Raw genomic sequence first — 13,179 nt, 5'->3', positions numbered from 1 at the left:
GAAGACATCTACAGTGTACTTACATATAATAAATTAATAAATCTTAAAAAAAATTCCTGAGCCAGGTATGAGAAATCTCACTTTAAGTTGCAGATCAGGAGAGCCCAAGAGGCTCCTGTCATTGCCCTTGGTGTTTTCTAGTGTGAAGACACTGGAGTGTGAAAGTTAGACCCTAGTGCACTTCATATACAGGACTTGGAAGAGCTCCTCTGGACCTGTAGCCTCGCTCGTATAGTATCTGAAGGTGTCATACAAGCTGCCAAAGAAGAAAGGATCTAGCCAGCTGTAATGCCTATGAATCACAACAATGACCAGCATAGCAAGATATCCCTGAGAGTGAAATAGTGGTACTTATAGCTTGATGCTAACCAACAGCAGTCTATAGTTGGACTTAAGGCTTGCTGAACAGGAAAAAAAAAAATCGTGCGTCATACTGTAAATCTAGCCAACTACCCAGAACTAGTGAGGTTTCAGAGAAGCACCTACAACTGCCACGTTCCTAAGCTGGTATAACTCCTAACTGTTTTCTAAATACAAATCTAATCCTTATACTTAAAGATAAAACTAGCTCTCATCTCTCCTCAATGCATATTCTTCTTTCAGCAGATGGGGACCATTACAGAAGTCACAACTAGTCAGAATGCAGAGAATGGCTGACTGTGGGGTGCTCGGCCCCAACTGATGCATCTACAACACAGCCATTTTGTACACCTAAGGCTCAGAGAACATCATGGAAGGAGGGGGGCATGGAAAGATTTTAAGAGCCAGAGGACCTCCTGCTGTTAGATAGTGTTTTCTAGACAAATTGGGAAGCAGTATCCACAAAATCACAACAATATAGTTGTCTAAACAAGACCTGCATGATGACAACATCAGTGACATGCCATGTCAGTGGGGGAGATTTCACAAGGCCTCACTCCTAGATGAAGAGCTACAGGTAATCAATGGCTCAGTGGCTGCTGAGAGAGGAAGAATCAATTTTCTCCAGGAATTAGTTCTTTGATATGTGGTTCAATCCTAAGTTGTCATTCCTAAACATGTACGTAAGAGCAACACTAAACAGATTCAGTAGGGTGTGTGTGTGTGTGTGTGTGTGTGTGTGTGTGTAACCTGTTTTATTTTCCCTTCCTTTACTTTGGTTGCTTTTGGTACAGGGTCTCTCTATGCAGCTTGGCTGACCAGCAACTCCCTCTGTAAACAAAGATTCTTGTGGCAACCTTCGCGCCTCTGCCGCCCAAGTGCTGAGATTACAGGCTGTATATCACAACACCCAGACTCTCTATCTTTGATTTTGCAAGCTACAGAAAGGCACAACTCTCAGGTGAGGGGCATGGTTGAGATCTGAACTCAGGCTGCTCAAATGCCAAGTCTATTAATTCCCTAAGCTGGAAACCAAAAAGGAGTTGACTGCAGTCCCATCCACGAGGCAAGAAGCCTGTTAAGTAGGTGCTTCCAACAGCTATCAAGGAAAGCACACCATGGCTCTGACTTGATGATGCTTAAGTACTAGAAGAGAGACAGTGCTCACGCAGCTGCCAGTGCAAGAGGAAGAAGAGAGGAGACAAGCCTGGAGCTGTCAGGGATGAAGCATCACTACCAGGCCTACCTAGAAGGGCTACCTCACGGGCGGGAGGCTGAGGTGAAGCACTCCTCTCTTGTCTCTAGAGTGGGTCTCTGGCTCTGTGAGGACTGCCCTCTTGCTCTCTGGTGTCTGGAGGTTTGGTTGATGAGGGGCACTGGCTGGGGACCAGAAGGCAAGTGTGCTGCTTCTCAGTCCCATGTTGGCTGTGCCGGTTTGTGCCTGTGTGCTGCATATGCCAGGGATCCTCGTTTAAATCTAGACACCCATTTCTCCCACAACGACTACAAATCTAGGGTGGTAATGGCTCCCAGTTTTCCTATCTATCTGCCTCTGCTTCCGTGTTGGTTCCTCAGGTGTACATCTCTTCCCAAGCCCTGGCTGACTGTGCTTTCTTACTGAGACGTTCACAGAGACACCTACCTGTTCTGTGACCAGACCAAACATTTCGACGCTGGTCCAAACTGAGCCATTCTGAGGCCTGACAGTAGTGAGATGCTTTACATGTGTTCCCTTGTGCCATCAGCAGGGACAGATAAAGGATGAGTAAGTACAAACGTCAATTGCTGTAATAAATCATTTGTCAGAAGTGCTTCTGTGGGGCAGGGTTGAAGCTCCATCCCAGTGTGGCAGGGCTATAAATAACAGTGCACACTTCAGCAGCCCCAGCTTCCAAAGCCCTTCCCTGGCCATGCCCCTAGACACCTATGTGTGTTAATTTAGGCGCTCAGAGTTTACAGAGTCTTTACAGCCCATTTTATAGAAATAGAAACAGGTTTACAGAGGAGATGAGACTTGCTCTCAATCACACTTATTCCCTGGGCTGGAATCCATCCATATCCTGGGCTCTAACTAGTTCACCTTTGTTTCATGATGATGGCAACAACTATTATTATTAAAACAGAGTCTCACTATATAGCCTAACGTGTCCAAGTTAGCCTGGAGCTCACTCTGTAGACCGAGATGACTCACAGCTCAAATAGCTCTGCATGCCTCTGCATCCTGAGTGCTAGGTGTAAAGGTATTGACTCTTCTTTTTGCTTTGTTAGTCTCCTGTAGTCCAGCCTGGTCTCAAAGTCAATATGTAGCTGAGAATGACCTTGAACTTAGGGTCCTCCTGCCTTAGTCTCCCAAATGCTCAGATTACAGGTGTGCACCTCCATGTCTGGTTTTGTTCTTGATTGGGCATCAGAAACCAGGGCCTCGTGTATACTAAGCAAACAGTCTACAACTGAGCTACCCCCCCTTCGTTTTAGTTATTCTTAGCTTAATTATTCTTAGTCATCTCTCAGTATTTCCAAAAGGTTGATTCTAGAAGCCCCGTGGACACCAAAACCCATTTTATATAAGGCTCAAGCCCTTTATATAAAATTGCATAGTGTTTCTCTATAAACTGTGCCCCTTGCTTTGCTTGTGTTAGAGCCTCCCTAGATAACTTATAATGAATGCCTAACAAAGTGTACATTTTGTGCAAATAGTGGTTCCTCTGTATTTTTTAGGGTATAAGAAGGAAACAAAGCCAGCTCTTCTTTGGGGTGGGTATAATTGCTTCCTCAAATGTCTTTGATCTACATTTGATAGTGTCCACAGATATAGAGCCCACAGCTAAGGAAAGCTGCCTGCATTTTTATGTATAAACAATTTTGCTATTTGGGTTCAGGTTTATCATTCCCTTGATCACAGGAACTGGCCTCTTTCAAATCTCTGTCCACCATGAAGCTCAGCATGTGATAGAACTAGAAGCTGAAAGAGACCTTCAAAGTCATCTCATCATTATCCATAAGAGTTTTCATCCCTGAGGCCTGAACACTCCTGTGCAAGGAAGCAGGCAGACAAATTTATCTTTGAGTAGTGCCAGCCATTACAAGGGCTTCCCCATGCCGAGCTGACATTCAGCAGTGTTTGCTGAATGGAGAAGGGTTTTTAACATGGTGCACAAATTCCTTGGAAGCACTCATATATCTGTTTAGAAATGATTTGTCCTCCCAGAGAGTAGTGGAAACTCCTTTCTAAAGCAGGACTCAAAACTGTTAAACCAGCAGGAAAAACAGCAACAAACATTCGGGATCCGGGTTTGACTTGGGAGGGAAGAGTTGGGCCTGGAATTTGGGTTTCTCTGTGAAGGAGGTGCTGTTCTCAGCAAAGCTTTGCCTGCTGGGAAGTCATTTTGCCAGCTGAAATACACTTTTACAGTTGATTCTGTACCGATAGGAAAATATCGCCTGGCAGTCTCTTTGCATCTGGGACGGGGGCCACATCCTTAGAGCCTGCTGGGACTCCTCCCCTGAGAGACAGGCCTGAAGCCAAGTTTATTTACTTAAGAGTCTAGGGACCTGATTAATTGCAAAAGCAGCCATTTAAAAAGTCTGCTGTTGATTTTTAAAAGCACATTACTAGCTGGCTGGAGCGGCCCACACCTGTCATCTAGGCATCAGGAAGGTAGGAGGATTACTGTGAGTTAGAAGCTAGCTAGCCTGGGTCACATGAGCTGCAGGCTAGTTTGGGCCACATGGGCAAGCAGGGCGTGGGAGGCAACCTTACTGGTCCTGCTATGTTATCTGTAGCTGCAAGTGTAGGTTGTGAGGCCAGGGGCCCAGTCTTTGAATACCTTCTCTGGCACTATATAAGGTATGTGGCCTTGGCTAGATAAAGGGGACTCTGAGGCCCAGAGTTCCTCAGAGGTGAAAAGATAACCCTCTTAGTTCCTTGGTCAGCACTCAACAAGTTTTCGATCCTATTTTCTACTAACAACATCAGTTGCTGTGCTGACAGGATGGACACACACATTAGAAAGGGCTTGGACCATCCAGGACCACTGGCTCTCTCATTGCTATCGCAGGATGGTGAGGAGGGAAAAGGATCATGGTGACTGCAAACATACCCCACGGAAGAGGCCTTCCCACAGTTTGGTTTTCTGAGAAAAGGACTGAAGTGGCTGGCTGCCTTTAAAGACACATGTCCTGTGGCGTTTGGAAGGAGGGGAAATGCAGACTGTAGAGAAGTGATGAGCGCCAGGGCCCACTTCAGCTCTGACTCTGTCAGTTGGCCGAGGAGCTCAGTGATCTGCATGCTGTGATATGGTAGCGGAACCAGGCCAACTCTGCACTTCGCGAAAGCTGCTGCTGGAAACACAGAGCGCCTGCTGGAAACACCTAGCATGAGAGGAACAGCTAGCAGATGAACAGGCCTTTTTTTTTTTTTTTTTTTTTTTTGTCCCAGACACCAAGAGAGGAAATCCAAAATTGAGCTGCCTTTTAGGAGCAATGCTGTCTTAGGAACTCTCAGAGGGGAACTGAGAAATCAGACATCATGAAAAGTGCTTCTGTTTGTAGATGGAGCTTGGGGACTCTTATGGAAGAATAAGGGAAGGATTGTGGGCCCCAAACAGGATAGGAACTCCACAGAACAACCAACAGAGTCAACTAACCTGGACCCTTGGGGTTCTCAGAGACAGAACTACTGACCAAAGAACTTACACAGGCTGGATCATTGCCTGCACATATATAGCAGATGTGCAGCTTGGTCTTCATGTGGGTCCTGAATAACTGGAGCCAGGGCTATCCCCAAAGCTGTTGCCTGTCCATGGGATATGTTCTTCTAGCCGGGCTGCCTTGCCGGGCCTCAGTGGGAGAGGATGTGCCTAGCCTTGCAAAGATTTGATGTGACAGGGTGCAGGGATATCCAAGGGGACCCAATCTCTTGGAGGAGAAGAGGAGGGAGGGTGGAGGTGGGAGGGGGTGACGGAGAGGGGGAAAGTGAGCGGGATATAAAGTGAATTAAAAAGAAAAGATTGAGTAACATACTAAAATTCTTTACTAAAGATGGAGGAGTTTTAGAAAGTGCTTCTGCTTTCCCCCTACCAATCAGCACTGTAATCTTACAGTTACTACATTTGTGTGTTGTTGGCAAGTCATAATAGTTGAAGGTAAGTTAGAAGGAATGAATACAGACCAAGGCTCTGGCTTTGAGCCTTGGTGAAGGTGGGTCATTTCTGACAAGTTTCAAAACCTTTCTGCGTGGGAGGGTGTGGTGATCTGTGAATGAGGTTAGAAGCACAGGTGTGAAAGAAAGGGTTTCACAGGTTCACCGTTCAGAGTTCTTAACATAAGGAACAGAGGTGAGCTTTTGAGGTCTTCGAAGAGATGGAATTTTAGGTTGCATATGTAGAAATGTATAAGGAGCTGGAAGGACCTACCTGCCCCCATCTAGGATGCTAACTTACTGTGAGGGTAACAGGACTATATGAGAGAAAGGGGGCCCATGTCACTACTTCCTGTGAGTCTTATATTTGCAGACAAATATCTTTTAGTGACATGCTAGGGACTGACCTCAGAACCACTGCCTTGGGCATGCTAGGAAAGTGGTCTACCACTGAGCTACGTCTCTAGTCTAAAAAAAAAAGTATCTTTTAAGGAAATGTATATTTGGGGGCCAGAGATATGGCTCAGTGGTTAAGAGAACTGGCTGCTGCTCTTCCAGAGGTCCTGAGTTCAATTCCCAGGCACCACAAGATGGCTCACAGGCATCTATAATAGGATCAGATGCCCTCTTCTGGCATGTTTGAAGACAGCTACAGTGTACTCATAAAATAAATAATCTTAAAGAAAAGAAAATCTGTATTTGTAGATAAAATGACTTTTAAGAAAAAATTGCTTATGTCTGTGAGTGCCTGTTCTTTTACTGGGCAATGGTTCACACTTTGAGCAACAGCATAAAGGGATTAGCAGCCTCCACATGGTAGTAGAGGGACTTGGACTAGATCTCATATGTGCCGTCTGGTTCAAGCTTCTCCCTGCCTTGGTGCACTGCTTTGTCTCTGTTTTGGATGCTGGCGGGGCTTCCCTCTCCTCACACGCCCGTGTGACTTTAGTTCCAGCCCCTGCCTTCTGTCCTCTGCCCTGCAGACCCATGTCCTATTACTATCTTTGGGCCCTGTGATTTCCCTGCACTCTGCCCACACTTTCAGATCAGCCCCTTTATTAAGCTCTCCTCAAATTACCCAATTTGAAACTGCCATCTGCTTCCTGCCGAATCCCTGATAGATACAGTGTTATAAATCTGTCATTAAACCATCAGTGCCTACACACACACACACACACACACACACACACACACACACTGACTTGCTCTCACTCAGACTTAGCCACATTCAGTGGCTAACGAACACATTAATGCCCTCACAAGCTCACTGTGCTCACACACTTACAACAAGGATCCCATCTTAAAACCCTGTACTGGTGAACTGAGTGTCTACCTGAGCTGCAAGACCCACTTCTCAGTCCTATGTTTAAGCTACAGGATGCCACCTCCTGGGGGTCTTTTATCTGCATTGTTGAACTGCTAGGTTTTATTTTTAGATACAGCTGCACTTTGTCCACCACAAATCCAGACAACACTAGCAACTGCACTCTCAATATGCTTGGAAAAAAGCTTTGAAAACATTATATTGAGGGATAATTAGAATATTTACCTATGGGGAATAGGCAAACCTAGGAGTGAAAATTCTCTCCACCAAATTGCAGGTGGAGAAAGAACAAAAGCCTTTAGTGAACATACAAAAATTAATATAGATGGATAGTATAGATGGATAGAACCAAGCACGTTAGGTAAGGATTTGAAGGGAGATGCATCCTCAAGGCTACTTTGCCAGTAACTGGACCTGGCTCATTACAAACAGGCGACCTTATGAAGTATCCTTGTGCTTGGGATTATGTCTTAGGAAGACAGATGCGGGAGCAAGGATAGAATGACCTCTAAGGCTATATATACTAAGTTGCTCTCACAATCTCAGACAAATCACTTCTCCCTCAGAGCTCCTGTTTTCTCTCTGAAAGGGGACAGCTTTGTCTAGATGTGCCCAATGGATCTTTAACACTTAGACAATCTCAAAATCAATGATTCTGCAAGCAAAGAGCTGCAGAAAGTTGGGAGGTGGGGGCATGGAAATGAGCTGCAGATGTAATTAGCGATGGAGGTGCAGGTCTCTAGCTGCCCCTGGGTATCATATGTGTTGCTTAGAGCAAGGCCAATCTAGTCTGAATAATTTCACTCTCTACAGAGCGGATGGCAACAATAGAGTGGTGAGGAGTCTGGCCTCTGTTGCAGAGAGAGACAAATGAACTTGTTTGGGAGGCAAAAGGCCAGGCTGTGAATTGTGCCGTTGGCATCTGCTGGTATTTTCACTTTCCTAGAACTAGGGTTCTTTGTTTTTCATCAGAGTAGAAGGTACCAACCAGCTATGCATGTCTCGCTGAGGATTAACGAGTGTGAATGTCTCTAAGCTTTCCTGGTTGTGGTGGATATCAGTCAAGAATATTTATTCACATCCAGGTCTTCAAATGTACTTCATGTGTTACACTGGCAGTGAGTGAACGCAATGAGCCCCGAGTCTTTTCTCATTAGTACAGTGGAAGGATTGTAGCATCTACCTTCGAGAGTGGGTGTGGAATAACTGGCCAAAGCCTACAGAATGCTATGCACTTGGGGTAATGAGTGTCAGTCCTACTGTTAAGTAGCTTTGTGAGACTTAACAACATAAGATCACCGTGTTATTGAAACCACAATGTGTACTCTCTTCTCTTAACTGAACATTCAGAAAGATGACTCTGTGGCCTTTGGCCTTGAGTGTCAACTGCTGTATGAGAGTGGTGGTGGACCCAGGTGGAGGGATGTGGTAGCACTTAGGCAGAGTGCTGTTAGGCATGGATGCCAGATGTTTTCTGACAGTACTCTCCTTTGAACTCTCAGGGAACTTTACCCAGGGTCCAACTCGGTAGTTTTGCTCCTTTGTACATCCACCTCTGCTAAGAGAGTAAGTTATTTGGGATCCTCAGAGGAGACCATACCTCTCAGGTGGCTCCCTTAGATCCTGAGTGTTATACTGAAAGAGTCCTCAGAGACCATCTTTCTAGTCTTGCCCAAATAAACTATCTAACCTAATTTCTTTATTTGAGGCAGGGATTCCTATAGCTCAGGCTGACCTTGGACTCCCTACATAGCCAAGGATGACCTTAAACTGATCTCTCTTCCACTTTCTGAGTGCTGTGGTTGCAGGCACATGCCACCATTCCTGGCTTTGGTTGTGTGTGTGTGTGTGTGTGTGTTTTGAGTTGAGGATGGAACTCTAGACTTCTTTCATGGTAGGTACCCACTCTATCAACTGAGCTACATCTATACCCTCAATCAAAGCTTATTTAGAACTAAGTGTATCTCAGGTCCTATTGTGCCTAGTTAGGGCATAGTCATTGCATAATCAACTGGAGATACAGAACTCCAAAGCAGCTCTTCTTCAAATGAAAGATCCTACTCTAACCTGTATGGTACCAGTAATTGGGTTCTTCATCATAATTGGCTTCATCATGGTATTCATAAGCATTCTGTCAAATGAGTCGTCTGGAGGACTGAAGACCTTCTAATGGCCAAAGGGGAGTTATAAGTGTGGAAATTTGTATTTTAGATTGAGAATTTTATTAAAATATATCACTATTTTTAAGCCACCATACAAATATCCTTTGTATTGATCTCAGTGTGATGAACTGACTGAATAAATATGCCAATTTCTTCCAGTGAGCCAAACAGTATTTTTAACCTACTTTAAAATATGTGTTGTTTCCTATGGTTTTTTAAACTCTGGAGTTGATTATGAAAGCAATTTCAGTCTTTAAAAATTCTTCTTTTCAGAGAACATACATATATATCTTAAAGTATCAAATGTAAAAGTTAATGGAATGAGCCATTATTTCTTAAAGTTGTGAAGTAAAGTGGAAAAGAAAGGGGGTTATTGTGATGGTTAATCTTGATTGTCAATTGGGGTAGATCTAAAACACCCAGGAGACCAACTTATGGGCATGTCTTTGAGGACTTTTCCAAAGAGATTTAACTGAGGAGTAAAGAACAATCCTGAGTTTGGACAGTAAGTACCATTACATAGGCTACAGTGTCCAACAAGTAAAAAGGAGAATCAAGTGGAACCCGAATTCACTTCCATCTGCTTCCTGACTGAGGATGCCATGTGGCCTGTCACTTCACACTCCGGCCATGCTTTCTTTGTCATTGTGAATTATGCCTTCAAGCCATGAACCAAAATAAAGTCTTCCTCAATTGCTTTTGTTGGGTATTTTGTCACAGAATTTAGAAAAGTAATTAATGCAAAAAAGTTGGTACCAGGAGCAGGGTCACCCTGTGATAAATGTAATCATGTGGGTTTGCAGGCCTTTGGGATTAGTTTGCAGGAGGAATTTGGAGCTCAAGACTAGAGAAGCCCTAAAATGATGTAATAAGAGCTTAATGGACCACTTTGGTACTAGGTCTACAGTGAAAGAGGACAGGCAAGTACAGTAGAAAAACATGAAGTGTCCAGTGTGATGAGAAGTATAAGCAAGTTTAAAGTTGACGACAAAGCAGGTGTAGAGAAAGCAGCTTTAGCTGTTGAAGAAATCCATTCCCTTATAGAGAAATTGGTAACATGTGCTAGAGCAACTAGGAAGGTAGCCTGAGGGCAAGACTTACTCACAGAAAGCTCCAACTGGTGAAATGGAAATTCATTTGAAAAAGACGTAGTCTGCATTAAGAATGCCACCACCAGAACAGAGGACAGGTATTCTTTGTCCCAAATGGCCACATAGGGAAGTGTTTCCCCAGGGTCTTCCTCAAAGGCCCACAAAAGTTGCTGTAGCAGTTGTCTAAGAGGGCTATGCTACATCTTGATCTGGCAGCAGAACTTGGAGGCAATGTATATGTGGCACTAAGTTTTACAGGCATGAAAGATAGAGAAATGAAGGAGTCACAAAGGTTAGCACGAAGGTTCTAGAAGCTACTGAGGCCACTTATAGTCAATCAATGTGTAGTTGAGTCAGGTCAGGAAGCATTAAGAGGCTGTTTCGTGAAGCTGAGAAGGTGAAGCCTAAGCTGCAATAGAGACTCCAGGATATTGAAGGTGCTAGGAATAGAGAATGTTTTCTAAGAAAAACTACAGGCATGAAGTAGAACTAGCCCAAGAGAGAGTCTATGTGTCCTGTAGGCACCAGAACAAGGACACTGCAGCTACCCAAGGCAGATGCAGCCAAGGTAACATCACCAAGAGCCCCAGATGCCATACACAGGACTACAGAATTTGGTGTTGCCCTACTGTGATCTAGTCTGACTTTGGCATAGTCTTTCCTTGCTTTATTCCCAATCTTACTTTTTGGAAGGAGAATTTTTTTTTCATGCCACTGTATATGAGAAGCCGGTGAGTGGTAGGCTTTTTTTTTTTTTTTTTAAATAGAGGCTCATGGCTAAGAGATGTCCCAAGTCTCTTAAGAGACTCTGTAATATCCAAAATGAATCAAGACCACCCAGTACCTTCCCCCTTCGAAAAGGACATTCCAAACTGTACTAGCAGGCCAAGTGCAGAGCCAGATAAGAAAGCTGGCTGACTAAACAAATGTAAAAACATAGTTTTCGCGGTCAAAATGATTAAGACTACAGCTGCCAAAATAATATTAGCTGTTCTCAGAGAAATAACCATAACAAAAATAACAGTTCTTAGAAGACTTTTCTGCCCCCCCCCCCTGCCCCACACTGAATTCTGAGGAAGACCACAAACCACCCTGACCTTGCTAGGATTCCCTGTGACGTTAATAGCTGTGACGTTAATAGCTGACCCATAAGTTCAAAATGTACTATTGCTTTGTTGCAAATCATAATAACCCACCATGGGGGCAAGCAAAGTGAGTCACTAGGTCAAAGGGTTACTATTCAAACCAACCAATGCCTGAAAGGGTTACTTGCTACACCAATAAAAACCCTGTTGCTCAAATCTGCCCCTTACAAAGGTATAAAAAGTGTGTTCTTTCTTTGTTCAGTGTCTCTCCTCTGGCCTTCGTGCTGAGAGGGGAGTCCCCAACATGTTGGAATCATAAAAATCCTCATGTGTTTTTCAGCAATGGCAATCTCTGTGGTCTTTGTGAGTGAGGGTCTTTTGACAAACTCCAACAACTCCATTTATGCTACTGAATTTTTGGGACTGTTGAAATATTGAAGACTTATAGAGATCAACTAAATGTATTTTGTATTATAAAATGAACATGAGATTTTAGAGATCAGGAGTGAAATACTATGATTAAAAACAATATGCTTGGGTGTCAAGTTGACAAAGTGAAGACTGGTGATTGTTAATCTTTATTATCAATGTGGCAGGACTTAGATTGACCTAGGAGACAAACTTCTAGCCATGTGTGAGGGAGTGTTTATTTAGGTGGGAATACCTAGCAGGAATGTGGTTGCATCAACTCACAGGCTGGAGTCTTCTATGTATTTGCCCCACCACTACCTATTTAGTCTTCTTAGCTTTTTTAGCTCATAACATTGTATACTAAATCAGGATCTTTAAGAAGTTTTGGGATTTTCACAAACTAAGGGATGGACTGAGGAGATAAGTCACATGACAAAAGTGTGCAGTGTATAAGCCTGGTGACCTGAGTTCACATCATGTGCAAGAGCCAGATGCAGTGGCACAGGCATCTGTCATCCCAGTGTGTTCCTACTAGGTGTTGGGGAGCAGAGGCAGGAGAATCACTTGGAGTGTGTAGGCCAGCTATCCTGACATGCACTAATGACCAAGAGGGATCCTGCCTTAAAGAACAAGCAAAGTTTGCCCTTTGACTTCTGTACATATGCCACATCATGAGTGTTGGCATGTGCATGTGCATGTGAACTAGCATTTCACAGATGGGGACATGGACAGGGAAGAGGTCAAGGACTTGTTCAAGGGCTCAGCTATTCCAAACAGTTCACCCAGAGTTCCCCCCCCCCCCGCCCCCCGGTTTCCCTTTTTCCTAATGGAAAAAGCTCCCAAAGTAAAAATCCTTTAGGGCACAGAGCCATATGGAGTATCAATTAGATGATATTTAAAAGCTTCCCCCGGCCCGAAAATCCCTAAAGAACTAGTGATCGATAGTTGCTGTCTGTGAATCGTGGGATTTCCTGGTTTTAGAAAGAAATGCCAAGTTACCATTTTGGAAAAAGAAACAAGGCCAGATACTGTGATTACTTTTTGGGAGTAAGAGCCTTAAAAATTCAGGCACAGCACAGGGAGTGGGCTGTCTGGATACAAAAGAAGCACACTGTAGCTAAAAACAGGTAAAGAATTACAGAATCAATTACTCCAGATGACCTTGGCCATCTGATCTAATGACCGACCTCAGCAGATTTCTTAGTTGGATCATTTTTAAAGACATGAATCCAAACCTCATAGCACAACCCACCCACCAGGAATGGCTGTCAAGAAGTCCTTTGCAAGCTGGAACTGAAGCCTGACAGGCAGCAGAAGGACATGAGGAGTTTCCTTCCGATTGTGCACTTTTGCCTGAGATGAATTTCTTTGGGGCTGCCTGTGCCCTCTACTTCTGCTCAGGAGTGGGGTTTACCTGAAGTTGTAGCCAGGGGAAACACTGCTTTTCTCAGAAACTCCATCCAGCCTCGTGAAGGAATATTTGGGGATGCACTGGTCCCAGGCCTTGTCCAGATCACACACCCAGCCGATCTTAATGCCCAGAACTCCACCCTGAAAAAAGGGCCAAATATGAGGTCTCCCTGTGCCAAGTCAGGGCTGAGGGTTT

At 44.2% G+C, this 13,179-nt stretch overlaps 1 protein-coding gene across 2 annotated transcripts in view; it reads right to left on the bottom strand.

Moving 5' to 3' along the window:
* P2rx3 (purinergic receptor P2X 3) overlaps positions 1 to 13,179 on the bottom strand; it is a 40,655-nt gene that overhangs the window by 12,068 nt on the left and 15,408 nt on the right. For both annotated transcript variants that reach the window (XM_021185567.3, XM_085834717.1), the window contains exon 8: positions 12,988 to 13,124. In XM_021185567.3, coding sequence (XP_021041226.1) covers positions 12,988 to 13,124 — 137 coding nt within the window. The remainder of the gene's footprint in view (positions 1 to 12,987; positions 13,125 to 13,179) is intronic.

The sequence above is a fragment of the Mus caroli genome, unplaced genomic scaffold (assembly GCF_978045245.1).
Source record: "Mus caroli unplaced genomic scaffold, Mus_caroli_1 scaffold_2, whole genome shotgun sequence".
In the NCBI taxonomy this organism is placed as follows: domain Eukaryota; kingdom Metazoa; phylum Chordata; class Mammalia; order Rodentia; family Muridae; genus Mus; species Mus caroli.
Note: the sequence above shows the minus strand (reverse complement) of the source record. Positions and strands in the feature narration are given on the sequence as shown.